The 27,471-nt window shown below is 46.9% G+C and overlaps 2 protein-coding genes across 2 annotated transcripts in view; one reads left to right on the top strand and one right to left on the bottom strand.

Moving 5' to 3' along the window:
- Window positions 1-3,465, top strand: part of SEC14L5 (SEC14 like lipid binding 5) — a 53,975-nt gene extending 50,510 nt beyond the window's left edge. Inside the window, exon 16 of the mRNA XM_024214335.3 lies at window positions 839-3,465. Within this exon, the coding sequence (XP_024070103.1) occupies window positions 839-944 (106 nt within the window). The 3' untranslated portion in view covers window positions 945-3,465. The remainder of the gene's footprint in view (window positions 1-838) is intronic.
- Window positions 3,466-6,628: 3,163 nt separating this feature from the next.
- On the bottom strand, window positions 6,629-24,487 carry NAGPA (N-acetylglucosamine-1-phosphodiester alpha-N-acetylglucosaminidase). Its single transcript, XM_024214348.3, has 11 exons — window positions 24,363-24,487; window positions 21,358-21,843; window positions 19,096-19,235; window positions 17,839-17,947; window positions 14,476-14,604; window positions 13,127-13,335; window positions 12,186-12,233; window positions 10,644-10,772; window positions 9,603-9,734; window positions 9,285-9,348; window positions 6,629-7,682 (listed from the first exon to the last, which is right to left on the bottom strand). Exons 1-11 carry the CDS (start codon window positions 24,485-24,487, stop codon window positions 7,439-7,441), a joined length of 1,815 nt encoding a protein of 604 aa, XP_024070116.1. The 3' UTR covers window positions 6,629-7,438.
- Window positions 24,488-27,471: the final 2,984 nt, after the last annotated feature.

Raw genomic sequence — 27,471 nt, 5'->3', positions numbered from 1 at the left:
GGGGGGCAAGTGGGGCAATTTGCCCCAGGCCCCGGGCCCTGCTGGGGCCCCCATGAGAGTTTTCAGGGCCCCCCACGAGAGTTTTTGGCGGGTCTTCGGCAGCAGGTCCTTCAGTGCTGCCAAACACACCCGGAGTGAGTGAAGGACCCACTGCCGAAGACCTGGAGCTTCTTCCACTCCAGGTCTTTGGCGGCAATTCGGTGGCGAGGGCTCCTTCTGCTCTGGGTCTTCGGTGGCGGGTCCTTCACTCGCTCTGAGACCCGCCGCCAAAGTGCCCCGAAGTCCGCAGGCCCCCTGAATCCTCTGGGCGGCACTGCGTGGTAGTGGAAAGTGGCTACAACAGTAATAAATAGAACCTCAGACTGCCACAGTGTCAGGAAATCCGGGTACCACTGCTAGACGTCTTAAGTGAGGGAGAAACTATGATCTGATGCTGGCAACCCACAGCAAACAGATCCTTCTCAATTCAGCTTGTGGCAGCTCTTTTGATAGCATCCAGTGTGCCATTAACTGCTCACTTAATTGTTTCTCTGCCCACTCACTGTATATACAGCCCCAGAGAGCTTACTATGCCCTACTCCCATGATAACTATTATAGATGAGTCTACCTTGGTAGAAGGTAGAAGGGTGCTAGTATCCCTGGCTGTGACAATTTAATTCCTCTTTGTGGCACCTAGATACCTTGAATGTCTTTACATTTGGAGAGACCACAGTGAGGATAGAGTGAAAAATCCCACTTTGCACATCACTGGAAATAAAGTAATGGAATCTCAGATGCACTCGAGTATCAATAAGTAGCTGTATGTGTAACAAACGTATCCGTTTTCTTTCATCCCAGGGGGTCCATGTCAAGCCTGGAATCCTGCAACAGTGGCTTTTCCCAGCTCAGTGCAGCCACGACATCTTCCAACCAATCCCAGAGCAGCTCCCTCATTTCTAGATAGCGTGGCGTAGGCCTCTATTGACATCTGAAATGTTACATCCGCTCTTGGAGGCCTCCCTCCAGGGCAGCTCTATGGACCAACCCAAAGAGGCTGCAGTGTGGCTCAGCGTCAAGGCTTTGGGGGCAGTCATTCATAAGACCACGAGTAGCAGCAGTCTGGGGAACTCTTTGGAATCTATTTTCAGTAAGAGACGTGTGACTTTTCAATCTGCAAACTGGATTCCGTTGAAAGGCCTACCTACCAGTTGTGTTTTAACAGACCTGTGTTTTAGGGTGAATATCACTTTGCATGAATCTGTGTATTACTACGGTTAAAGGGCTCTTTCCAATCAGTCCTATTTCTACATACGATAGAGGAGACTGATGTGGCCTTATTTGTAATGACCCGTAGAACTAGATTTATTCACATGTAGCAAAATTAGTCTAGTTTTTCTGGGCGCCTGCAATACCAATGACACTCAAGGTACAGTGGGTGTTTCAGCAGCAGGGACTTGAAGCAAATTGTAAATAAATACCCGAAGACAGGACAGTACGTTTTGAGGGAGGGGGAGGGGGAAGAGGAGAAACTTCCAAGGTGACCCAAACCTGAAACCTCTCCCAGTCCGATTGGATGTTGCTTGGAAATGCTTCCAATTTTTTAATTAAAAAACCCATGTATTTCCTACAGTGCGTAGGCAGAAAGCCGACCTCCAGCAAGCAAGTCCTTTCTTAAAGACACCCACTTGTCTTTATTTCCTCCTCAGGTTTATGAGCAATAAATGAGTGTCTCTCTGACCCACCCCATCAGACTGGATGGGAATCAAATCACATTATAAAGGGCTCAGCAATATGTTCTTTCCTTAAAGGCACAAAGTTTTATGGCAGCATTATAGGAGCTGCTCCTTTAAAAACGGGCTAACTTGGAGAGGAGAGAACTCTTTTTTCTAAAGTACGTGTGCATGTGTATTTAAACACTTAATGAAACATATTTATTCAAATTGTATGATAGCTTATTTTAAATTATTGCTTAATTTATTTATAATTTCAGTGATAACTATTTATTGAACCAGATCACCTTTTTTAACCGGCTGCACTTTTTTGTTTTAAAAGGGAACGGCAGATCTTCTTGAATCCCACAGACCTTTAGATTTCATTTCTAGTCTCTGTGGCAGCTGGACATCTTAGCGTTCAGGGCTGTAGCACTCAGGGCAGTGTGTCGTCTCTTCTCCCAAAGCTCATGGGAGTGGCACCACTGACTTCAATGTTACTTACGTGAGTAAGGTTTTGCAAGAGCAGGGACCGAGTTTGCGGATGTTATTGGCAGGGAGGGAGCATTAAGAGCTGTTGAAGATATGTTCTTGTACAATCTCTGCTGATTACATCAGTGACGGACGTATTGCAAAAGGAGTAAGAACTAGGAAGGTAGAAAAACAGGTGGTCGATACGAGCTGCTTCTGGGCAGTATTTGTAACTAACAGACATGCAAGAGGTATTCCTCAATAAGAGTTTATCTTCTCTACCCCACCCATCCTTAACCGTTCTCACTACCTTCATTTGCTTGTTTCTAAGCACAGGACATTGCCAGAATGGGGGGGGAAACTGATAACTGGAGCAATGTACATAAGGAAGTTAGTGTATAAATACGTAGGCTGGATTTTCAAAGGAACCTAGGGAGTTAAGCATCTAGTTCAAATTGACTTTTAGTGGCAGTTCCAGAAGATAACAAATTGAGGCCCCCTTGAACATCCTAGCTGTCACTCATAGCATGGAAAAGGAAACTCCAGTGACAGTGCACACACCTGCATAGTAAAACCCTTACTAAATAAGAACGAACATCAGGGACTCTTCCAAGCATTTACCAGTGCTTAGTTATCTCCATCAAGTGAACGAGGGTTTTGCCTTTCTCAGGTAGGGGCTGCCATTTTAATGATACCTCTCAACCAAGTCCCAGTTTAATGCAAAGAGAGAATGGAAAATGGGCTTCACCATGAGAGAGCCCTGGAAATCAAAGTTGGTGAGAGCGAGTGTATGTGTACCCACGTACACAAAGTTGCTTTAACCACAACTGACTCGCTTTCTAAAAACAATTACTCAATTTACTGTGTAACTTTTAAATGGTTTTGATTTCCAGCACTTTCCAATAGCAAAGCCCAAGTCCTATTCTGTGCCATATTTCAAGATGGCTGCTTGTTTCTTGGTTTGACAGTTACGTTTTTTCACATTTACTCTGTCCCTGTGAGAATAGTTCTCCTTCATTCAGTAAAAAGTACTGAAGGTGGAATTCTCAGCTTAGAATTTATTGCGTGCCTGCACATTCTGAACTGAGATGGGGAACAAGAGCCTTAAGTGGAAGGGGAAAAGGCCACGGGATGGCTCACTCTTGCTGTCTTTCTAGGGCTTCTTACAATGGCCAGTGTTCTTTCCCATGATCCTGAAACATCAATCTCCTGTGCACCATGTGTGAGGTTGCACTGTAATTCCAGACGTGGGACAAAGTAAAACTCCTCTGAAACTTGACTCTTTTTTACTAAGCTACATTAGCTCATAAGGCCTAATGCTCACTTCTTCAGAGCATGCTCTAGTGCCTGGAGCGCAAGGTGATTGGTGTCCTGGGTTCTGTTCACTGCTCCCCATTGATTCCTTGCGATCCACAGCAAATTCTTTAGGCTAGAACAGTGACACTCAGACTGAGCTCCCGAGCCACAAGTGTCTCTTTAACATGTCTCCTGTGGCTCTTTGCAGCACATGATATTAAAATACCATGTGATTTAATTATGACCCAATCAGGATGCTTTTACTATGTTGTTAACCAATTGTAGTTGATAACATAATAATACTTGGATCAGTCATTTTGCTGTGTGTGTGTATATAAATACATTAAAATTTCCCCTGCCAGACTGTTTAAAGATGAATATATAGCACTACAGTAAATGAAACAATGAATTCACACTCTGGCGGCTCTCTTGGGTAATGTTGATTATTAATTTGGCTCCTGGATCACTGGGCTAGGACTTTCAAAAGTCCAATAATAGACCCATGTAATTTTTAGAAGTGCTGAGCACTTGTCACTCCGGTTGAAGTCAATGGAGCTCTGGCTGTGCCACACTTCTGGAAAATCAAGCCCAGCTGTCTAATTGGGCACCCAGAATGAAATCACTTCTGTAAATTTGGGCTTTAATCTCTTTGTTTCAGTTACTCCATCTGTAAAATGCACATAATACCTACCTCACAGGCTCATTGCAAGGCTGACATTTGTAAAGGCTTCTGAGATCTTGAGAGGAAAGGCAAAGTGTTACAGGACCATCTCTATAGTTTAAAAATCACATGGCCATATTTACATCTTGACTCGTGTGTGTCTGCAAATATACACAGTCTGGTACACAGCAAATTGGGGTATAAAACAGATGTAGAAAACGTGATTTGCATTGAACACTGGATGCCAGACTACATTTCTAGTGTCTGCAGGGGCAAAAGCCAGAATGTTCCAGTTGAGTTCAGGGCTTGTGGTTAAATATTTAAATGGTGTTTATTTTAAAGGGGCTTTTTTTATTGTTCTGCATGGACCACAACCTTAGTTTTGCAGAAGGGCTGAGAGGGACTTGAGTCCAAGTGGCCTTGATCTGACTGAAGCAGCATTGCTAGATTTTTTTTTCTTCCCAGCAGCCCGTGTACTGAGAGAACCAAAATGAGTTTTCTGGAGCACAAAAATCATAATAAAGCACTACTGTATTTTTTCTGTTAGGGATAGACTGTAAATTCCCTTTGATATGGATCCTTTCTCTATATTGTTTTCCTATTGTGGAAAATGTGTGGAAACAATCTTCAGTTGGATGACTTATCTAGTGAAATGCTGAGCTATGGTGATGATTCAGTTAGAGGATTAGGATACTATTTCAGACATGGTTTGAATAGTCTCTGTTTTGCAATTACAATCCCAGAGCCCAGGGTTGGACTTCAGTGGCACGTTGCTGCTTAAAAGGTGGCAGTTGCGCTCCCCTTGCCTACAGTCTTGCAAACAAGTAAGACTCTGATGCCCTACTCCAAAGGTCATTTTAAGTGGTCAATTAAAAAACCTAGTGGGTGGGAAAAGGGCCAGAATCTGCAGGTCCTACCTACTGAACTTGGGTGCTAAGCTGTCATGCGTTTAACGTAGCTGCTAAGGCCAGTTGTATCAGCAAAGCCAGTGACCTTCTTTTGAAATGCATTTCACTTCCTCACCCTCCTCATGCTAATGGTCCTGCAATTATACTGTGATGAGACTCTTCTTTACAGGTTAAGGCTGAAAGACTATTTGAAGGGCATTTGTCGGTGCCTCCTGCCTGGTGGTGGTTTTCTATGCTCCCAGCATAGACTTGAGAAAATTCTTCTAACTAGCCATAAAGGATGTTCATTGTCAGCATTGACCAGGACTCAGTTTTAATGGCACTGTAACACTTCCACGCTATCTCTGTATAAAGACTCAATAAATGGGCATTATTTTTTTTAGGGAAATGTACTATTTTCCCCACTCAACCTGCTCCTGTCTTAACTTTTATACAAGGGTCTTGATTCTTGTCAGCAAAACAAACAAAAAAAATCTTGTTCTGAGAATTCAGAGCATGCTACTGGAATACACAGGGTGCTTTGTGACATGTTACTGAGCAACAAATGTGAAGCTACAGATGCTGTACTTATGGCAGTTGGAAGTTGAAGTTACCAGCTGTAATTTTCTGCTCTCCATATTTCTGTAACTTAAAAATAAAACGAATAAACCAATAAATTGTTTTTTTAGATGACTAAATACTGCAGTTGTGGTATCTGTCACGTAGTCTAAGGAATTTATATACAGTGTATGTATTGCTGCGGTTATCTAAATGCACCAAGGAGTAAAGATGAATCTTACCTCATTTCACAAACCTGTCTCATGGGCTGTGGTAACAGTTCAGTTAAAACTAATTTTTTTTTCTGTAGTGGCTGAGGATGACACAGGATCCCACAGCAGCACTTCCAGCTCTATAAAGATTCTCCGTGGGTAAAATGGGAAGGAGCCCCAGTTAAAAACCTGGCTGTGATAGACCATTTCCCCTCAGTGTGAGATCGAATACTGGTTTATTAAGAGTTCAAACAGTCACTTACTAATTGAGTTTATTCAAGTGGTAAGTCACCAATAGCAAAATCAATTCTTAAATGTACAGACTGATCTGACTCTTCAAATATGGTACAAAAACTCCACGAGCTCTGCTTATGTGGAGAGTCACAGTAAAAATGATCAAAGTGCATATTCAAGGTGCTTTAACCCCACCTTGCAGCTGCCAGTGGCACATTGGAGACTAGTTACTTGCCTCAAGAAGAGGAAGCAAATGAACATGTTTCTAAAAGCCCTTTTAGACTCATTGGCCTAGTAAAATCATCAACCTCCACCTGATATGTTTACTAGCTTTGACAACTTTAAAATCTACTGAACCTCAGTCCTCTCTATTGAGCAACTTTCTGCACTCAGAGGGCAAATGCAATTTTTACAGCAGTGATTGGAGCCTTCAGCACCTATGTTGGAACATGGTTGGGAATAAAGAAGTTAGATCCTGGCACAATTAGCATATGATTTAACTCAAGTGTTCCACCTCGCTGTAGCCTGTGTGTGCTGTTGCCTTGAGGCTTTTCCTTCAAGGTGAGTTATTCTTCACTGCCCCAGGGACAGCACAGGACCAGGTCCAGAGAGTGAGCCCAGGCTAAACTCACTTTTACTAAAAAGGGGAGCAGAATCACTTAAAATCCCCAAAGCAGTGTGTCTGCTCTAGCAACAGTGAAGAGGAGTGAGACTTTTGGGGACTGACACCGTTTATGACCCTATCAAAAACGTAATCCATCCCTCGCTGCGGCAGCCAACCAGTCATCCAAAACAGCCAGCTTGTGGCAGACAAATTCTACCCTTGGTGAAAGAAACGCCTTCCAGCCCAAATTGCAAGAAACACAGCTTGAGTGAAACAAGCCAGATGTGACCGTGTTCTAGCCACACCGCTCAACCATGGAACATGCCATGGTGTGAGAACTGGCCCAAAGCGAGAAAAGCCGTGGGCTAGTGCATGTTGCACTTCCACTGACTTTTCTTAAGTTTTCTTTTCATTGTCTTTAATTAATCAGGCTCAGTTTGCTGGGCAGGGAATTCCTTATCCACTCACAACTAATGCAGTGAATACTGACTAATCCCCATAGTTATTACAGGCCCCTGTTCTCCATGGTAGAGCAGCAGTTGCTGCTGTTGCACAGGGCTTCTCATGTCCCCTCTCTCCTGAGCACCAGGCCCAGGAAGGGAACTGAGAGATTTCTGCTTGAGAAGTGGCAAGAAGGGAGGCAGCTGCTGGGTTGAGCCCATAGTCACATGTTTTGTGACTACCACCTTGTGCCCCTTCTTGCTGCTGTTCTGTGCAAGTTACTAGCTTCTCATTCCAGGACGAAGCAGCCCTTGGTAGGTCCTCTGTGCTGAAAGCCAGTACCACAGCTGGGGAGAATATCTCAAGTCTTTCCCCACCTGTGACGTTAAATGAGTGCTTCAGTCTCTGGCTGGCTTTGATCTTGAGTGTCTTCTGCCTGGTACTGCTCCAAAGAGGCAGAAGGGCATGTATGACTGGCTTCTCCATTCATTTCTTTCAGTGGATGGTACACGTAGTCACCACTTTCACAGCGCTCTGCTGCCCGGCTCCTGAGAACTAGCCTCAGGTTTCCAACCACACTGATCAAAAGCAGCAGCCCCAAGACTGAGGTGAAGCAGATCCAGGTTCTCCTGTGAGAGAGGAACGAATAACCCAGTCTCAGAAATGCAGCACTACATGTTTTAGTACATCTGTAACTATGCAGCAGATTTCAGGTATGTGGCTCCTGGCTGGCTGCACCACTGCTGCAGCCTAAGGTCTTGCTTCTCACAGTGGCTTAAGTGGGTGCTTTTAGCCTCTCAGAGTGGTTGCTTCTATGATGTTTGGCCTCTTCCTTTAACACTAACCTTTGGTCTCTCTCTTCCACCAATAGATCTGACAGTGGCAGACAGAAAGGCTGGGCTTAGTGAACAGCGTGTTCCTCTGTGTGAAATGATTGGGGCATAGAAGAAAGATGAATGAATGGCTGCTGGACCCCACTGTTTCCAGCAAGTATAGGAGTGCTCAATTTGTTTCATAACTAAGGCTGTGTGTTGGTCCCAGAGATTAGGGAGGTCATGGATTCTGTGATTTTAGGTGACCTCTGTGAGTGACTGTAGCCCCTAAGGGGGTGGGGCTTGGGCAGCCAGCCCTGTGCTTCTGTGATTTATTGTGTATTTTACTAAAAATACCTGTGACATAATCTTAACCTTATTCATAACAAAAGCAGAATAGCGTGTACTTGAAGCGGTTCTCTCATTTCACTAACAGGAACCAGAATGTAGGGTTAGTTGTGGCTCCCTACAGTAAAAGTAAGTGAATGGCTTTAAATGTGGAGGCCCATCATTAGCAGTGCAGCTGGTCCAGTCTCTCCTCATCAGTAATACAAACACCATGCAATGCTGCTGCACCTGGATGGCCTGCAATTCTATCATCAAAATTAACTTGCCCAGAAACTGGAAATCAAGTGCAACACAGGGCAAAAACTAGGCTAAGGGCGTTTAATCCACTGTTTACAGTGGCTGTTTGGTTCCTTTGGATGCTGTGTCCATGGGGCTCTGCTTTCCTACACGAGTTATTTGCAGTTCAGAGCTAGTGGGGCTGGAGGACTTGCAATGCAATATTGCACTAAATGCTGCAGCATATTGCAACAGCATATGTGAGACCCCTTTCTCCACCAATCCCCCATGGAGCAAACCCTGCTGCAGCTAGGCCAGAGGGGAATAAAGCTCTTGTCTTACAATTACAGAGGCCATTCACAATCTACCCCCAAGAGCTTAGCCGAAGTGAGGATGGATCATGATTCATCTCCCTCCCCGAAGCCAGGGGCCTCCCTGAGTATTATTTACAGGCTGGCTAGTGGCTGAACAGTATGTGAGAGGAGGGAGGATAGGGCACACCCTGGCCTTCCCATGACAGCTGTTGAGCAGTGGTTGCCCTTACCTTCCCCTCTAGTCTTGTGCCAGAGCAGCAGGGCCCTAGCTCTTACTTGTAGCCCCACAACTTGAGGCTGGCTTTCAAAGCCAGCTTAGACACACTCCGCAGCCTAGGGGCAGCTCCCTCCTGAGAATTTTGTGCTCAACCAGAAGCCTGATGAGCTGAGTACAGAGCTTCCAGGGCAAGCACATGTACTATACACAATGAAGCAGGAGCTTTTCATACTCCATGGCCATCCTCCCCACAAAAGGCCAACTGGCAGCGGGCAGGTGCTGCTCTACCATTTGTTCATATATAACCAAACACTGCACACTTACTCTGTGAGAAGGGGTTTCTCGTCACTTCCTGCCTGAACCATGAGGAAAGCCAGACAGTAGCCAGCTGGAAGACAAGATGACAATAGGTGAAGGAAACAGGCATGGGCGGGGTGGAACTGCCTAACACCCAACGAGCCCAACCGAAGCACGGGGGAAAGCATTAGCTAGCCAAGATGGCGGCAGCTTGGCTCATAGCTCCGCGAAGCTAATGACAAGTGAGACAAGCTTCGGTCTCTATGGTCACATCAGTGTCACATGGTAAAGCTGCTGCGCCATGTAGCCGAAGAGAACCAAGCAAAGCGGCAGCACAGGACATACCTCTGGATAACTTGTCCTGCAGGCTATCCTCGTAGGTGATATTACAGCTGCCCGTCTCCTGGTCACAAGGACAGCCATGCTCGCAGTCACAGAGCTGCTGGCAGTTTGGCCCATACCAGCCTATGGGGCACTCTGAGGAATTAAGGTCAATTGATTACAAAGAAGGCAGGGTATACTCCCTGCAGGCTGGGATTTCCACATCAGCACAAGGCACGTTACCTCAGCCATGCATGTCCCACTAAAGCCGTTGCACGTACAGTAATTGTTCAGAAACATTTAAACAAGCTTCATTTCCCCAGGGTATTTTCGCAAACTTGTCTAATCTCCCTCCCCATAGCATCTGAGCACCTAGGGAATGATTTAGAGGCCACGATTTAGTTTGGAAGGACAAGCGTTTTATAAGAAAAAGGTGACAAAAATTAAAAGATCACAGTGTAATTAATCTGTGTAACTCCCTGCAGCAGGATCTTGAGGCAGAAAGTAAGATTCACACCAGCATTAGATGTTTTAATAAGAGCAGGTGCGGTTACACAAGCTAAAAAATAAGAGCTAGAGGCAAATCAGCCATTAAAGGGAGAGTGCAAATGTCAGACTTTCAACACTCATCGACTCACACTAGGTACATGCTAGAGGCAAAGTGTGGCACGACACCCAGAATTAAGAGGTCATGGTCAGCTGCCTTTGGCTTTGTCAGATTTACAGCTTTCTGGCTGAAACTTGGCCCATTTGTCAGGCCAGCTGTGAATTAGGTGGGAGTTCAGCTGGTTTTGAAAGCACACAGGGAAAGAGCCAGTCGCTTCCAGTTACAAAAGAAAGGGTCACATTTTTAAACAGCGTTTTGTAGGTAAAAGGCAGCCCCCTAGCACAGCTGTAAGCCTGACCTTTCTGCATTAACATGACCCACATGGAGAGTCTATGCCTGGGCTTGACTGAGCCCTGTGGGGCAGAGCTCATGTCTTCCTTAGTCTGAACACAGGGTTGCTCCACACAGGACATTCAAAGCCTTCATACGCACAAACCACTACTGGGAAGAGATGTCACCTTGCTGACAGATGGCTCCTTGGTAACCAGCCGGGCAGGTGCAGGATCCGTGCACAGGGTCACATGCTCCACCGTTCTGACAGAGGCATTTCTGGGTGCAGCCATCCCCATAGGAGCCGCTAGCACACGCTGCAGGCAAGCACAAAGTCATCAGGGCTCTCTTACTGGCCATGCCAAGAGCAGCTGGAATTCTCTGTATCAACACGCCGGCACCCCTTCCCCACCACTCTGCCCATTCACTGAGTGTTCATTACACCGGGACAGGTCACCACAGCCCCTCCTACAAGTCAATCGGCTGCTAAGCAACCGGCAAAGTGCATTAAAACCAGGCACGTGCCTTGTGCCAGAGTGGAGCGAACCTGCCTCAGCTGGGAGCAGGGTATGCTAGGAGAAGGAAGAGATCCGTTTGCAGGGGGCTCACATTAAGGGTAAAAGGGGGGATGACTCTGCTCTTTATGCCTCTGATTAAGTGCCCAGAGAAGGGAGCACCACCAGAGCAGGTGAAGAGGTTGGACAGGACTCCTACCTTGCTGTAGCTGTTTCCCTCCTCCCCTTTAATGGGCAACCGATCCCAGTGAGGAATCCCCAGCTGGTGCTCACCACGGGCTGGCTTTGTCAGAGGATAACAGCTGAGAACCTCATGGACATGGGAGGGGCCTTCAGGAAAGCTGAGGAGCCCTGCAGCTCAGGGACTATCCCCAGGCCTGGGCAGGGGCAAAGACTTCCCAAGGGCTCTAGAAGGCACTTGCTGCATGGAGAGAGTTAACTGGTGCCTGCTGAAGTCACAGATCTCCTCAGCTCCCATTGATGATTTGAGCACCTTCGGCTCCAATGCCCATGACAGGGGTGTTGCTCCTGGCGAGGCCACAGAGACACTGCTAGCTGGGTGATTATGCTGGGTTGGGCTGTTTAATAAAAGGCTTTTTAAAAACAACCCCTCCCCCCCTGCACTGCTGATCATGTGTCCATCCCAGACCCATCAGCTCTCACACATGCTCCCTTCCCCATTGCTGCTCTAATGCTGGACCCCAGGGAACTCTCGGGAGGGCTGGAGAGCCAGGAGGGTGGTGACATCACTGTTATTAAGGAGGTGAAACCTCAGAGGGGAAGTAATTTATTCACACTACTTAAAACTTATTTAACTACAACACTTGAGGAGAATTTATCCTGGTTTAGAGGCTGAATTCACACTTCCCACCCTGCAGATAAAAAGGCAGGAAGCTTGCAATCTGCAGCTCTCAGACCCAGCTGACCAGGAACCACAGCTTGGAAATCCTGGCTGTGTCTAACAGGGGAAAAAATGCAGCAAGCCCATCGCAGACCACTATGTACCCTAAAGGCGCAACAGAAAAAGGACAACACACCCTGTTGTCTTTCTTTTGCGGCTCACCCTTACGAAGCTCTTACAAGACATTGTGGATGTTAGATAGGGTCAATAGAATCACATTTCCCCACTGCTGCAGGCATCAGGCAGACAGCGCCCTATAACAACGCGGTCCCCTCCATAGTCAGAAAGAAGATTACAATACAAACTGGAGTTACCTTCGCTGCAGTTGCTGCCTATCCAGCCAGCATCACAGAGGCATCCAGCTGCACAAGAAGGAAACACAAATCAGGCACTGCAGCTGAGATCAGCAGAGAGACTACGGGCTGCTTGAGACACCAATGTCCCCACTTAGAACATGCACCCGGAAATCAAGACAAGGGTTAACACACACTCCCCTCCAGGAGAGTCAGGGAGTGGACCAGCTGGGCTCATTTGCAGCTGCTGCTATAAAAGGCTTGGCTTTCAGCAGAGCCTGGAGTAAGAGCAGCTCTCTTCTCTTCTCTAGAGAAGAAGACTTCAGTTCTCAGCAGAGCACAGGTGCTTGATACTGGAGGCATTTTCGGTATGCAGAGCATGAGTGACTGGGGAGCAAACCATGTTTTTGAGAGGGCTGCAGTCAGTCAAAAGGTACTTTTTCTGTGGGGATTTCTGACGCTTGTGCTGGGAGCTTGTGGGATGAATCCCAGGATCATTAGAATGAAAGTCATTGGTGACCCTTAACTAGAAAGGCTCCAGTGTGGTATTTCAGCAAGGCAGGAGTGGTCCAGGGAGGTGACTGCCCTGTTGTTTTGTCATGTAACAAGCTCTGTAGTTCCTGCAGGGATACAAGGATGTGGAGGGGTCCTGGGAGGGGAGATGTTCACAAGAGGCTCTCTCTTCAGTGGTCCAGAACCTCTCTCGGACAGCTAGGAGCTCAGCCTTGTTACTGTGTGGTGCTAGGCGGGAGGGGTTCCCCTACTCCAATAAGGCGGCAGATATGACCTATGAATGTTAGCACCATAACCTGGCCAATCTCTACAGACCCAACACCCACAATAGCTGCACCTCCCTCCCCACCGCCCCCCTAGCTGGTAATGATGACATACTAGCGTGTGACACTAGTAACACACCCACCCCCCGTTGCAATGGGCTCACTTTGTAAATAGGGGTGGCTTACACTCAGTGCAGATGCCATGCTGGCTGCAGTTGGAAGGCCCGCAGTCCAGGATGCTGCAATCTGGTCCTCTCCAGAAGTCCCCAGTGCACTGGCACTCTCCCAGCATGCAGCGCCCGTGCCCGCTGCAGTCTGGAGGCTCGCAAGCAGGCTCGTGGATACACATGACTGTCGAGACGCTCCGAGGGCAGCGCCACATGGCGTCGGACTTGCTGAGGACAAAAGGCAGTTCCCATGAGCAAAGGCTGGGGTGTGAAAGCTTCCCTGCTCCTATAGCCCTATGGCATGAGTGGAGGAGGGGTGAGCTGTGCAGATACTGGCAAAAACTGAAAGCCAGGATCACTGAGTCCTCCAACAGGGAAACACCCAGGACTCTGCTGGTTCTTGGATCAGCTGGCACATTAGTACGGTGCATGGAGCTGTCGATCAGCTGCCAGCCACTTCATATTTGATCCCCATTTCAGTCACAGCCCCATTTGATAGCTCTGCTAGCAGCCTGATGATGGTGAGGGTTGTGTAATACCAGAGCACTTGGGAAAATTAGGTAATCACTCCAAATCCCATTAGTCACTCACTCAAAGAAACACTGTCACACGCTTTTCCTGTGCAAACTCCTAACGCTTCAAATGCTGATTATTCCCTCTTAGGTACAAGGTGAGAAGTACAGACCTCGAATACGCTAATTTAAAACAATAATGATCACAGTTACACAGCACACTTCTGCCTGAAAAAGCCCAAGGCATTTCCCAAACAGACAGCCACCATCAAAATACAGCCACCTCTGGGGTGGATGACAGCTGCTAGGTAGCCAACTGGCACACAGCACATTGTGCAAAAGGGGATGGAGAACTTTAGTCTAGGCCCACCACCTCCTCTTCCAAGGACTAATGGGACCCTTTATAGCCTGGCAGAGCAGATAAGGTCTCTGAAGAATATTGCCTCTTGCTTGCTACTCAACTCTTCTGCCTCGGAAAGAGAGGAAGGGGGTGGAACCTGCTGGGATTCATAACTCTTACTAGTCTAGCTATCTCATGCCTGATGTCTGGACTGGCACTTTGCACCAAGACATCAAGTTATTTCTGTGATGTTCCAGGCAGGTCAGAGAGCAATACAGTCCCCCCCATCCTTCCATACACACAGACCAGCATGAAGGACCAGATTCGTTCCCGGAAGAAGCAGGTGCATTTCACAGGAAAGTCAGTGGGAGTCCAACCCACTCTCGCCAGGCCTGAGTTTAGCCCTGTGACTCTGGAGTGGTTCCCACAGAGATCTTGTCTATGTAGAGGAGAGCTCCTCAGGCAACGAACTGGGAAGCTGAGGTGTCCCCATGGTTTTCACCATCCAGCGCCTACCAGTGATCTGACGGGTAACTCGCAAGGGTTCCATTTAAAACCAGAGTGGCTGACCCTCCACCATCCAGATTGATAGCATTCACGACACCCTGCTGCTTTAGGAAGTTGGCCATTTCCCAGAGATTGAGGCTGCAAAACAAAAACCAGTTAGTGCAGTTTAACAGCAAGGGATGCAAGAGCCATCTCTGGGCAAAGTAGCAGCCTCACTGATAATCTGGAGGGACTCTGAATTCTTGAACTGGGTTTATTCAGCACCACTTCCTGACGCTTCTCATTGGGTCTAAAATCTGTTTAGATTTAGGACAGTCTTCTTATAGACGAAGCAAACATTTCTGCTGGTGACCAATGGATATAACTGATATTTAGGCTTGGCAGAATTTGATTTTTTAAATATAATTTGGATGGACAATATCTATGTTTATTCTTAAGCATTTTTAATTTTTTTTTATCTATTTTCACAGTTGTGGGAAACTATGGGGGAGAAGGGTCAAGCAACAATGATTTAATGACAGTAGATGTTAGGCTTCAAAAAGTTAAAGCTTTATAACCATTAAAACACAAACTGTCAACATCACATGTCAAAATATACAGAGTCAAGATCCTTAAATCCAACTCTAATAACGTCTCAAGCAACATTTTCCTACTTTGCCTATCTGGAAACTTTGATTGTCAATAGAAATATTTTTGTCAGGTTGTGTCTATGGTGGAATCGATGTTTACTGACACTTACCAAAAAAATTGAATCCTGCCAAGCCTACTCACAGCTGTGGCCCTGGAAACATAGGAGTGAAATGGCTACCCTTGGCTTTTTGCACTACGGTAGCTATGACAGTGGAAAACCCCAGCCTGGGAGCACTCCACCAATGGAAAGAGTTCAAAACTGAGCTCAGACCCCTGGTGCGTGTCAATTGTACACACTAGGGTGATGCTAGTGGTTCTCATTTGATGCAGCTCTACTGGTGCAGACGAATGCTCAGACAGAAGAACCAGCTTCCATGCTGCCTATCAGAAGAACCTGAAAAGGGACGGAGTCAACATAAATCATGCCTCTGTCTGAAAGATGTTATCCCTCCTAGTGGTAAATCTAAGAGGACTATCCCTGAAAGAGCTGAGAAATGTTTCCCCCTCCAGTTCTACTTCATGAACGTGACAGCACTGTGGGAAGAGTCAAATTCATTGTTTCCTCCTGTCAATTTGGCCATTTCTCCTGCTGCTTGGATGGGTCCCTCACAGGGAAAAGACACAGTTCACCATAGGAAAAGGTGACTGTAAACTCTCAAACATTGGCAGGGAAAGCTGGCAGCAGGTGCAGGGCCTGAAATTCAGGGTCCAGGGCCAGGAGGCACCTCTGTGATCATCTAGTCTAGTGGTTCTCAAACGTATTTGATCGCGCCCCCTTCATGTCTGAAGTCGTATATGTGCCCGCCACACAAGTACATATACCAATCTATGCGGTGGCGGTGCTTCCCTTGAATCAGTTTTGGCTTCTTTGTTTTTCACTTGAGTTGTTTGTTTGTTTTCCTGGTGCACGAATGCACAAACGCTCCAATGTAAAAAGAGCAAAAGCAAAACTGTGATTGTGGTCCATGCTTACAATTAAATGTGCACACCGGGTCGTAGCAAACGGATGGCAATGACTTTGTATAATGCTATGCAAGCTTAACAGAAATCCGTCAAAATGCACAGCGCCATCTAGAGTCAAATGCACAGCACCATCTGAGGGTCTGATATGTCTGGAGGAATCAGCTTTGCTAGTTATTCATTGCTGTGGGTAAAGTGTGTGCAGTAAGTGCTTACCTCCCCCGCTCCCCCAAAGCTTCTCATGTTTTACCCCCCAGAATACATTCCATGCCCCCCAGTTTGAGAACCTCTGATCTCCTGTATATCACAGGCCAGAGAACTTCCCCACAATAATTCCTAGAGCCTCTCTCTCTTAGAACAACATCCAATCTTGATTTAAAAACAGTCAGTGATGGAGAATCCACCACAACCTGGTAAATTGTTCCAATGGTTAATTACTCTCTCAGTTAAAAAATTATGCCTTTATTTCCAGTCTCAATTTGTCTAGCTTCAAATTCCAGCCATTGGATTGTGTTCTACCTTTCTGAGCTAGACTGAAGAGCCCATTACTAAATATTTGTTCCCTATGTAGATACTTATAGACTGTGATCAAGTCATCCCTTAACCTTCTCTTTGTTAAACTCAATAGATTGAGCTCTTTGTGTCTGTCACTATAAGGCAGGTTTTCTAATCCTTTAATCATTCTCGTGGCTCTTCTCTGAACCCTCTCTAATTTGTCGACATCCTTCTTGAATTGTGGGCACCAGAACTGGACGCAGTATTCCAGCAGCAGTTGCACCAGTGCCAAATACAGAGGTAAAATAACCTCTCTACTCCTACTCAAGAGTCCCTTGTTTATACATTGCAGGATTCCATTAGCTCTTTTGGCCACAGAGTCACATTGGGAGTTCATGTTCAGGTGATTATCCACCACGACCCCCAAATCTTTTTCAGATTAAGCACTTTAGTCTTAAACCGACTCCATTTCAAGTTGGCAGCATCCGTTTATTGTTCCAAAATATAAAGCATGGGCCTAATTTAGCCCGGTGTAGTTCTCTTTAAGCCAGAGGGTTACACCGTGGCTGATTGGGGTCCAATACCTTTAAATTCTCTCGGGTTTTATTCAAGAGTGCAGGAGGGAGAAGGAAGTTATAGACTAGGACACGCATCATACATCTAGCTTCCAGGACAGAGTATGCTTCCATTTTAAAAAGTTACACTTCTAACCCTTTTAATTGAGGTGTGGGGGAATCATGCAAATGCAGCACTGTCTGGATAGCTCTGCAGACAAGTGAAAACAATAGGTCCAACCTGTTCCCATTGAAATGAGCAGCAAAGCTATCATGAATGTCAATGACAGCAGTATCTCGCTCACCACTGCTGAGAAAGGAGAAAATTATCCTTATTCATCACAATGAAATCTACACTCTGAAGCCTAGTGATGGCAACATCAGCGCCAACACGTAATTTCACTTGAGATCATTTTAGCAGAAAGATCCAGCATCAGTTCTTCTGTCTGCAGTAGTGGATTTAGAAGGGAGAGTGGGGTATCAGGAGCCCAACTGGTTAGACAGGGCCCTGCTAGCAGTAATGGAGCCCTGCAGGGTTGTTCTCTCATTAACTCAGAGTGCCTGACTCTGCCTCTTTATCACCACAAACTTTTATATGGTGCCTTAAACTTACACCTGGCTTTACTGAACATGGGAGCTGATGCTGTTCTCAGTACTGGCAGTGATGCCAGATCAATCCCTTTGATACTTTGCCTGCCCATGAGTTTACTAAAGAACGAGTCCTCAGCCTTACCCCCTCACATCTGTCTGTCCATCCATATGAACCAAGATCAGTCGCCCGAGCCTGTCATGTCCCACTGCCGTCCTGGCAGATATCACATTGATGAACTTGTCAAAGGACCCTGCATAGGAAAAAGGATAATTCACAGGCAGGTGAAAGAGCTGACTTTACAGACTCCTCTAGCTGGAGAAGACTGAGCATTAGTTACTAACTTAACTCCAACCTTCCCCATCTAACCTCACATAGGAATTAGGATAAGAATTTCCATAACCACTCTTGTTACAAGAGACTGGCTGGCTCGGGGAGATTGGGAATGGAATATGGAGCCCTTCACCTCTAGGTCACGGGTTCATCTACAGCCCAGGTTGATAGTGACTGCTCTTGTGAAATGAGTTTCTGGCTTCAATCTAGTTTTCCATGGAGAAGAATTCACACTAAAATAGGGCTCCTTGCTGGCATCCTCAGGCCAAGGACTAACGGGATATTATTATTTCTAGCACCCAAAGCCTCTAATCAAGATCTGGGCCCAGCGGATGTGGATCTGGAAGACACAGTCTCTACTCCAGAGTTCACAGTCCAGGCGCCTGCTCCCCGCTCTCTCAAACTTCCAGGGGAAAGCTCCAACTGTTGTATCTTGTTACAGCAGCTACTGAGGTGGGGGATAGGAAAAGACAGTGTCAAGATACTGGCTGAACATCAGCTTATGGGCGTGACCTGTTAACCCTTCCACTCCCACATATTACTAGATTGGCATGAGCGCTGGGGTGCTTTGCCTCACAACCCAGACAAAATAAGACACTCTCCTTATCCGAACGAGGCTTATTTTCAGCTCCCCCACCCGCAGCACTGGTGGCAATGCTCATGCAGCCCCTGCCCCAGCAACCACTGGAACTTTAACCATTACGCTGTCTAGACCTATTCTGAGCAGGGTTAGGTGGCTTGGTGTCTAAAATGGCAGCAGATAGCCCACCGCTGTCACCAGCTGTGCTGGCAGTAGCAACAGGGAGAAATGTTAATGATTCTGGTTCCATTACAATGTAGCACATGCTATACCTGTCATCCGATCCTCCCCAAGCAGTATGGGAAACAGTTTAGCTCTGTCTACACTTGCAGATGCACAACTGTTTGCACATGCACCCATGGCCGACAATGAGGGTGGCATGTACCAGTGCAGACAAAATCTATAGCTATGAAACCAAGATGCCCATTTACAACCTCCTCACAAGGCTGCTCATCAGCAGGTTGGAGGCAGTAGCTTAGGATCTTTACCTGTGGTTTGAGTTTTGTCACACTCCGCTGTCTTACTCTGACCGACATACACTTCTCCATCTCTCAGCAGCCAGACTACACCGCTTACCAGCTGCACAAATGGGTTGACTTGATCCAAAACATCCTCCTCCGACAGGTAACTGGAAGAGAGACCAGAGGAGTGAGGTGGCTCATCAAGGTGCCCAAAACCCTTTAGTGATGCCAGACTATTGCCTTGTCTACATTAGGAAATCCATTTACTGCTGATAACAGGCAGCTCAACCAGTTCTGGAAAAAAATGTGACCATGTGTGTAGATCAAGCCATGTTCTGCACTGTTTCAGAAGCAATGGACTGAACCTGGCTGGCAGCAAATCTATACAACACGCTGGGTAATACCCAGGTGACCACCAGCCCCTTGTGTATGCTAGAGCTCCTGCCATTGGTACCGCCAGGAGAGCTGAATCAGGGGAGCAGTGGTAGGGAGATTATGGCAAAACATCTTACTCTAAACAGAACCATCCCCGCAGGCAGTAACATGTCAATTTTCAAGCACAGGCAGAGCCTTGGGCTCTGTCTCCATTAGCAATGCGTTAAACCTTGTACAACAGCAGCTCCAGGTTTAAAAGAGCCTAAGTAGGCTAAGTTTAACCTGGCAGTGAAAATGAGTTGAGAATCCACATTGGCCTGGGTCAGATGGGTTTTGCAAGGCATGGAATCAGTCCCAAGACTCCTGAGGCTGTGTGGACAGACCCTGCTTTGCATTATGGGAAGGAGCCTTCATAAAAAAAACAAAAACCCAAACCAACGTTCTTGGAAGCAGAGCAAATGCTGCAAAAGGCATTCATGGCTAGAACCTCCAGGCCAGCTAGTGGGCGTGGCCATCCACATGAGTTCTTATTCACACAATCATTCATTGAAAAAACAAAGCATCACGAATACGAGCGTGATTAGTGGTGAGCGTATTTAGCATTGGAATGGCTCTCATGGCATTGTGAGAAAACCCTTCACAATTCATGTCAAATGCATCCCATTTGGCCCAGGGAATACAGAAAGCTTCTTAAGTTTATTTTGGAAGAATATTTTACTACCTTTTACTATCTGTGCTGGATATAATGCACCACGTACTTGAAAATCCACAATATTCAACATATTTCTGAAGAAGGAATGTCTAATTTGTACGTTTAATATCCTGATATTTACAAACACTGATTCTTACCACTCTCCTGGGAGGTTGGCATTATCCCCTTTTGATTGGTGAGAAACGAAGGCACTGGCAAGCTAAGGGCCTGATTTCCTGAGGCACCAAGCACTCACAAGCACAGAGGAAATTAACAAACTGTGGGTATTCAGAAAGGGGAGCTACGTGTAGAAATTATGAGTGACTGGCTCCAAGGCTAGTGATTCATAGATTCAGATTCCAAGGCCAGAAGGATCCATTGTGATCGTCTAGCCTGACCTGTTGTATATTACAGGCCAGAGAACCTTTCCAAAATGATTTTTAGAGCAGATCTTTTGGAAAAATGTCCAACTGAACTACAAAGCCCTGAATTAAAAAGATAAATCTTAATCTTCAATAGACCACAGTGTACGTGGCGTTCCAAGTTTAAATGAACCAGTACAAGATTGGGAAAGCCTTTATAGTACCTACACATGCACTACTTTTTTTAGTAGATGGGCTCTGTTTCCCTACAATTAATTGTATGTAAAAGTGATAGTCACACAACTTCTGTGTACACAGTCCATTACAGACAGAGGAGAAATTGGTTCTACAGGCATATGCCTAATCAGTTGCCTATGCAATGCATAGTACAGAAATTGCACATGCAAAAATGAAGGCTGTTTGGAACAGTCTGTAAATGTGATCCTTTATCTGCATGGTATTATTCCAGGAAAACAACTATTTCCGCAAAACTTTAATATCCCTTTTGTCCTTCCAACAATGTAAAATAGTAATTAAAAAGAAAATGAAGCTGCTAGGTGAATACATGAAGCCCTAGTATTGATCTTGATAAGCAGTATTCAGCCCTGGAAAAATATCTGGGTCTTTCTACAAAGCTGCTCTGATAGATCACACTGCCAGTGCTTCCTTTCAATAAGGAGATGTAATGTCTGAGATCAGGCCAAAAGGGCCATTCTGTAATGTACGGGATTAAAAATCCCCATTGTTATAGTAGGGGAAGGTCCAGAAGCCAATTCCTAGGGGGGGCACTTTCTGCCTTAAGGTTTATTACTGAGCCTTTCCGAAGAAGAAAATGGCACAGAAAAGCGCCCAGATCCTTACCCAAACACCATGGTGCCGTCCTTCCTGATGCCAAACTGCGCGTTCTGCACGCCTCTGGCATTTCTCACCAGCCTTCCATCGCTCACAATGTTCCCGAGGCATTCTCCGGTGACGATGTCAAAGTAGCCACCATTTTGGGCCACTAGGCACTTGCCACGTCTTGCAGTTTCTATCACAGTGGCCTGAAGGCTTGAATTGCAACCTCCCAAGCCGCCAGGCTCTAACACAGAGAAGGTTCTCAGGGGGTTGCTCACAAAAGTAAAGTGGCCATAGACTTCCCTTTGTGTCTCGCCCTCTGGTGGGAAGTAAGACACGAATCCTCTTGTCATAGTCACAGGAAGTTCGGTGCTAGTGTTGCTGGGCCAAGTTTCATGTGTTACGTTGCCATGCACGACAGCTTGACAGTCTCTGACGTACCTGTGATGGTGACGAGGACCGTGGTAGGAAGGAGGATATGGCAATAACAAGTCATCATTTAATGAACTCCTGAAATGAAGAGATGGGTGAGATTATGAAATCTAGTTCTCATTCAACCAGCTGGTCTGTTTTCCATCTGTCTAAGCTACTTACAGGGCCCTCTGAGCACCTCTCAGTCTTTTTAATGTGTTTAGCCTCACAACGAAGTGCTACTATCCTCATCTTACAGATGGAACCGAGGCACAGAGCTACGTCTACAAAGGCTGTGGCAGCAAGCCTCCCAGCCCAGGTTGACAGACTTGGGCTTGCGGGGCTCACACTGGCGCTCTAAAAATAAGCATGTAGCCAGCAGCTTGAAGTTGCAGTTCAGAGTCTGAAGCCTAAGAAGGGAGTGGGCTTCAAAGCCCGAGCTCCAGCCTGAGTCACAACTTCAAAGCGCTGTCTACACAACTATTCTCAAAGCACCAAGGCAAACCCAAGTCTATCGACCCGAGCTGGGACACTCGCTCCTGCAGCCTATGTAGACGTACCCAGAGACACTAAGGCCTCGTCTACACTTAAAACTTTTGCCACTTTTAACTTTGCTGGCATAGTTAAAGTGGCAACCCCATCCTCTCCCCACCCCCAATCCATGCAACTATGATGGTATATTGGTACAGCTTATTCCAATTCAGCTAAGTGAACTAAGCTATACTACATCTACACTAGGGCTTTGCTGGCATAACTATGTTGGTTAGAGGTGTGATTATTTTTTTCCTTTTAAACCGACATAGTTACGATAGTAAAACTTCTGAAATACAGACCAGTTTAAGTGCCTTGCCCAAGGTCACACAGAAAGCATATGGCAGAGCAGTGAATGGAACTCATGTCTCAAGTCCCTAAGCTCCTATCTGATAAGGAAACGAGCACCATTTTGCTGTCACTATTGCACTACCAGCAGTGGGAGTGCTGGCACAGGCAGGGGACAGGCACTTTTTAACTATGCATCATATAAATGATCAGAGCAGGCCTAGATGTCACAGTGGCAAAAATATCTGCAGCCTGTCTAAAAGGATTTGCTGAACTCAGAAGGGGGCTGTGATGTAACCTTTTTAAAAAAAAAAACAACAACCAAAAAAACAGTCTCTTGTGTTCCACATGCTTTGATAGATGGAAACCCCTGAAACTGGATTCCAAATTCTTTACTCAAGGTTAGTAAATAGGTTGTTACTTTGTGTTGCCTTTAGCATGAAATAAAAGGGAATGATATCTGCCACAAACACACCTTATATTTTTCTGGGGTTACCACATATGAATATCAGTCACTAACTATATTAAAGAAGACATTACAAGGAGAGTTGTACAGTAGAAATTAACTGAAATATTAGGTAACTGATACAAGGAAATCCTGTCTTGAATACCCAAGAAAGTTAGGTCTGGTCTACACTACAGACCTTTATTGGCATAATCAGCGGTGTGTAAAATCCACACCTCAAACGACTTAGTTAAACCGCCCTATGCCCGTATAGATAGCACTTATGGCATCGGGAGACCTTTTCCCGCTGACATAGCTACTGCCTCTCGGGGAGGTAGATTCACTATGCTGATGGGATTGCAGCTGCACTGATTCAGCGTTTTAAGTGTAGACATGCCCTTAGAAAAAACATAATATAAAGGAATTATACGATGAGACATACAGAACTTACTGTTTCTTCAGACTCCCAAAACCTGGTCTATGCTTATAGAATAGTTGTGCTAGCTGTAATAGGTGTTCGATTGTTGCACTAGTCCAGGTTTGTCACCAGTTTATATGGGGCATAATTTGGTTGAAATCATTTCTGAAAAGAGGCTAGGTAGTAATCAACTACTGGCATGACTATAAAAGCTAAAAGACTCAAATGTTTCTTTCTTGGCATATTCTCTCTTTCCTAGAGTAGACAAACAATAAAGTACAGTACTTAGCTTCTAGACCAATAGTCATAGTCTCATTTCCAGGCATCTTTCTCTTCAATGGCTTTTCTGTCTCTCTTGCTTGCTTTGTTTATGCTGTGGCTCCACAAGCAGGGAATGTGTTATATTTTTGCTCCTACACTAAAGTCAGGACAGGGGCAGTTTAGACAAGGGAAGATCAGCTAAAAGTTCATTTCCCCTCTAAGCGCATGTCACGTCGGAGACAGGACTTTCCAAGAGTACTAAGTACAGCAAAGTTCGTTCCCTAGACCGTGTGAAAGGCGCAGGTCGGCCGAGACACCCCCCGCCGCTGGTAGAACCCGCTGCACTATTTAGGGGAACAAACTAGACGGAAGCGGGTGCACAGAGAGCACGTGTCAGGAACAGAAAAATGTTTTTAAGTTGGCCCCCTGAGAGCACTACAGGGTGAGGGGTAGATGATTTTGAGAGAATGGGGAACTGGCTGAGTTTATTAGCGGGGAAAGGGGTGGCGGGGGGAACTGGCCGGGCTCACTGGCTTGGGGAGGGGATGGGGAAACTGGACCGGGGTTACCAGCGGGCGGGGTGTGCTCCCCTCCCCAGCCTGGACACCCGGGCTGGCCGGATCCGCCGCCCGGACAGGCGCCGCCAGCTGCCCAGCCGGGAGGCCAGAGACTCACCCCCCGTCACTGCCTCCGTGCGCTGTGCGGAGCCAGCTGAGCAGCGCCAAGGCAGCGGCGACAACAGCCACAGGCCGCTGCCGGCGCCGGTCCGCGCACTCCGATGCCAGCGTGGAGCCCGCCATATTGAGCAGGGCGGAGGATCACATGACAGTGCGTCACGTCATGTGATCAGAGAGAGGGGGGGGGGACAAGCTGCGGGTTGTGCGCCACCTAGTGTCAGCCCGGCAGTATCGCGGCCGCAGAGACCAGGCAGGCAGGAGCCTGCAAGCAGACCCTAGAGGGCAACGTTTAAAAGCGAGAGGCCTGTTCATACCCCAAACCCTGCCCCCAGAAACCCTCCATAACACCCCCCAAACGCCCCCGTGAGACTAGCCTAGAAATAGAATACTTTCCATAACCACCCCCCCAAAAAAGATACCCATGAAACTCTATAATATTCCACAAAAACCTGCCCCCCACAAAAAAACCTTACTCCCTTCAAGTGACTGTCCCACCTCAGAATCTGGTCTCTTGTGATCCCACCACAAACTTGATCCTTCTGTGGTGACCCTCACCTCTCCAAACCTTTCCCTGTGTCGGGGCCCCCCCATTGGTTCCACACCCAACAGGAGCCTTGCCGGCTCTCACAAACTTAGCTGTACTTAGAGTGACCAGGGCAGCGGACACTAGGTGCACGGGGTGCATAGGGTTTTACAGGATCCCCCATCCCCAGGTCAGATATCTGCATAATAGTTCACCAAAGGGTGGCATGAGACCAGGGCCGGCTCCAGGATTTTGGCCGCCCCAAGCAGCCAAAAAAAAAAAAAAAAGCCGCAATCGCGATCTGCGGCGGCAATTCAGCGGAAGGTCCTTCGCTCTGAGCGGGAGTGAGGGACCGTCCGCCAAATTGCCGCCGAATAGCTGGACCTGCCGCCCCTCTCCAGAGCGGCCGCCCCAAGCACCTGCTTGCCAGGCTGGTGCCTGGAGCCAGCCCTGCATGAGACGTCTCTACCAAGAGCCAGTAGCCCACTGCTCGTCATAACCATTGGGATAGGCATGTACAGATAATATTGAAGGAGTTATGTATCTATACTAAAAATTATATTCTTAAGGTCTTGGAGTTAAGGCAGGTCACCAAGAGGTGATAACCTCATAGCTGTTCCTTTCAGGCAGGAAATAACAGACACCCATCTCCCTGTCTGGTACTTTGTGTTTTGTGCACTTTATGCTTGTTTGCATACTGAGCCATAGACAAAAGAACAGATTGTGAAATCTACAGAAACCAACAAGCAGCAGGAGGGGTGTCCTGCTTATGAATAAAAACAAAGGAGTGTTGTGGTATATCGTGGGGTGCAAGGAAACACATGGGGTCCATCGGTTAGAAGGCAAACGGACAGCATGTCTGCCACATGAAAGGAGGGTCACAGACAAGCCTGGGTGTAAAATCCTGCAAGGACTTTGAGGCGCAAGAGTATCTAGGCTATAGAATGTGTTATGTAACCATTTGTTTCCAATACTTGTACTTACTACTTCTTGAATCTCTGAGTATTGTTAAATAAACTAATACTTGATTTTACTATAAACATATCTAAGTGCTGTGAGGTAAGTGACACAGTGATCTGAGGTGGAACTGGCAAGCTAGAATGTACTGTTCCTCTGGAAGCAGTGAATCTGTGAATATTGCAAGTATCCAGTGAACCAGGGCCTGGATGCTCCAGGGAGATGGTCAGAGGGCTCAGGGGTTAGACTGTGCCTGTTGCTTACCTGTAGAGAGACAGCAGAGCCTTCATAGGTCTAGAGCAGGGGTTCTCAAACTTCATTGCACGACCCCAGGACGGGGGATCGAAGCCTGAGCCCATCCAAGTCCCACTTCCCTGAGTGGGGGGGTCCAAAGCCCGAGCCCCACTGCTCCGGACAGGGGAGCCAAAGCTGAAGCTAAAGGGCTTTAGCCCCAGGCAGGGGGCCTGCAACCTGAGTCCTGCCGCCCAAGGCTGAAGTCCTCAGTCATTGGCGTCGGCCCAGGGTAGTGGGGCTCAGGCTTCATCCCCGGCCCCCAGCAAGACTAAGCGAGCTCTGGTGACCCCATTCAAAGGGAATCATGACCCACTTTGGGGTCCCGACCCACAGTTTGAGAACCGCTGGTCTAGAGGGGAGTGCTTGTGTTGCCTGTGGCCAGTGGCATTGGGCAGGGCCGGCTCCAGGGTTTTTGCCGCCCCAAGCGGCGCAAAAAAAAAATAAAATATAATAATAGTTGCAATCGTGATCTGCGGCGGCAATTCAGCAGGAGGTCCTTCGCTCCGAGCGGGAGTGAGGGCCCGTCCGCCGAATTGCCGCCGAATAGCTGGACGTGCCACCCCTCTCCGGAGTGGCCGCCCCAAGCACCTGCTTGGCAAGCTGGTGCCTGGAGCCGGCCCTGGCATTGGGGAGCTGAATCCTGGCAGGCACAGACAAGGCTTCTTCATGCTAAGGGCAGGTGCTACCAAGGTGCCTCACGAACCTGGGTACCACCAGGAAGTGTTACACCCAGCTCCTGGAGTCAGGTGATTATGGGAGAAGCTGGGCTTCCATTCTAAATGAGAAAAGGGTGGAGCCCTTCTGGCTGTAGAGATAAGCTTGAAAAATGTGATTCAAGTGTGACCAAGGGATCAGAAACCTGAATGCAATCCCCCCAGCACACACACATGATTTTTTGAACCCTTGTGGTTGACAATACTTCATGCCCCAGTCTCCCCCAAAAGTCTGTTCCCCTAATATGTCTCTCCATGCCTCTCAGGTCCTGACCCTAGTCATTGGGAATCCCCTTTAAATGAAGGTGTTGAACAACTAATAGTTCCTAGAAAATACATAGAAATGCTTTTCTTTGCCATATGCTGCTCAGGAGAATCCAAGATATTATTCCACATGCCCACATTTTTCCAGCACCACAGGCTTTACTCAGATTTCCATAGACTTTAATATTGCCCTAGCTCTCTGAAGTTAATGCTAGAAGGGTGTTGCTGTGGGTCAATAGACCCAATTTATGAGCTTCTTTCAGCCCAATCCATTTTGACAGGAGTTGCATGATGGGACCCTAAGCCAGGAAAGAGCTAGCTGTACATCAGAGGAGTCCTTTTTGTGTAGCAGTTTT

The sequence above is a fragment of the Terrapene carolina genome, unplaced genomic scaffold, assembly GCF_002925995.2.
Source record: "Terrapene carolina triunguis isolate 2854851 unplaced genomic scaffold, T_m_triunguis-2.0 Scaffold93, whole genome shotgun sequence".
Taxonomy (NCBI): domain Eukaryota; kingdom Metazoa; phylum Chordata; order Testudines; family Emydidae; genus Terrapene; species Terrapene triunguis.
This window is presented reverse-complemented; position numbering and strand designations above follow the sequence as displayed.

Excerpts from the sequence above, each read along its gene's own strand:
- NAGPA (XM_024214348.3), bottom strand. The coding sequence starts at position 24,487 with ATGGCGGGCTCCACGCTGGCATCGGAGTGCGCGGACCGGCGCCGGCAG. Across the intron at positions 14,605-17,838 it reads GGACAGACAGATGTGAGGGG|CCTCAATCTCTGGGAAATGG; the intron begins GTAAGGCTGAGG and ends TTTGTTTTGCAG. Across the intron at positions 12,234-13,126 it reads GCATGGCATCTGCACTGAGT|CTGGATGCCTCTGTGATGCT; the intron begins GTAAGCCACCCC and ends CTTCTTGTGCAG.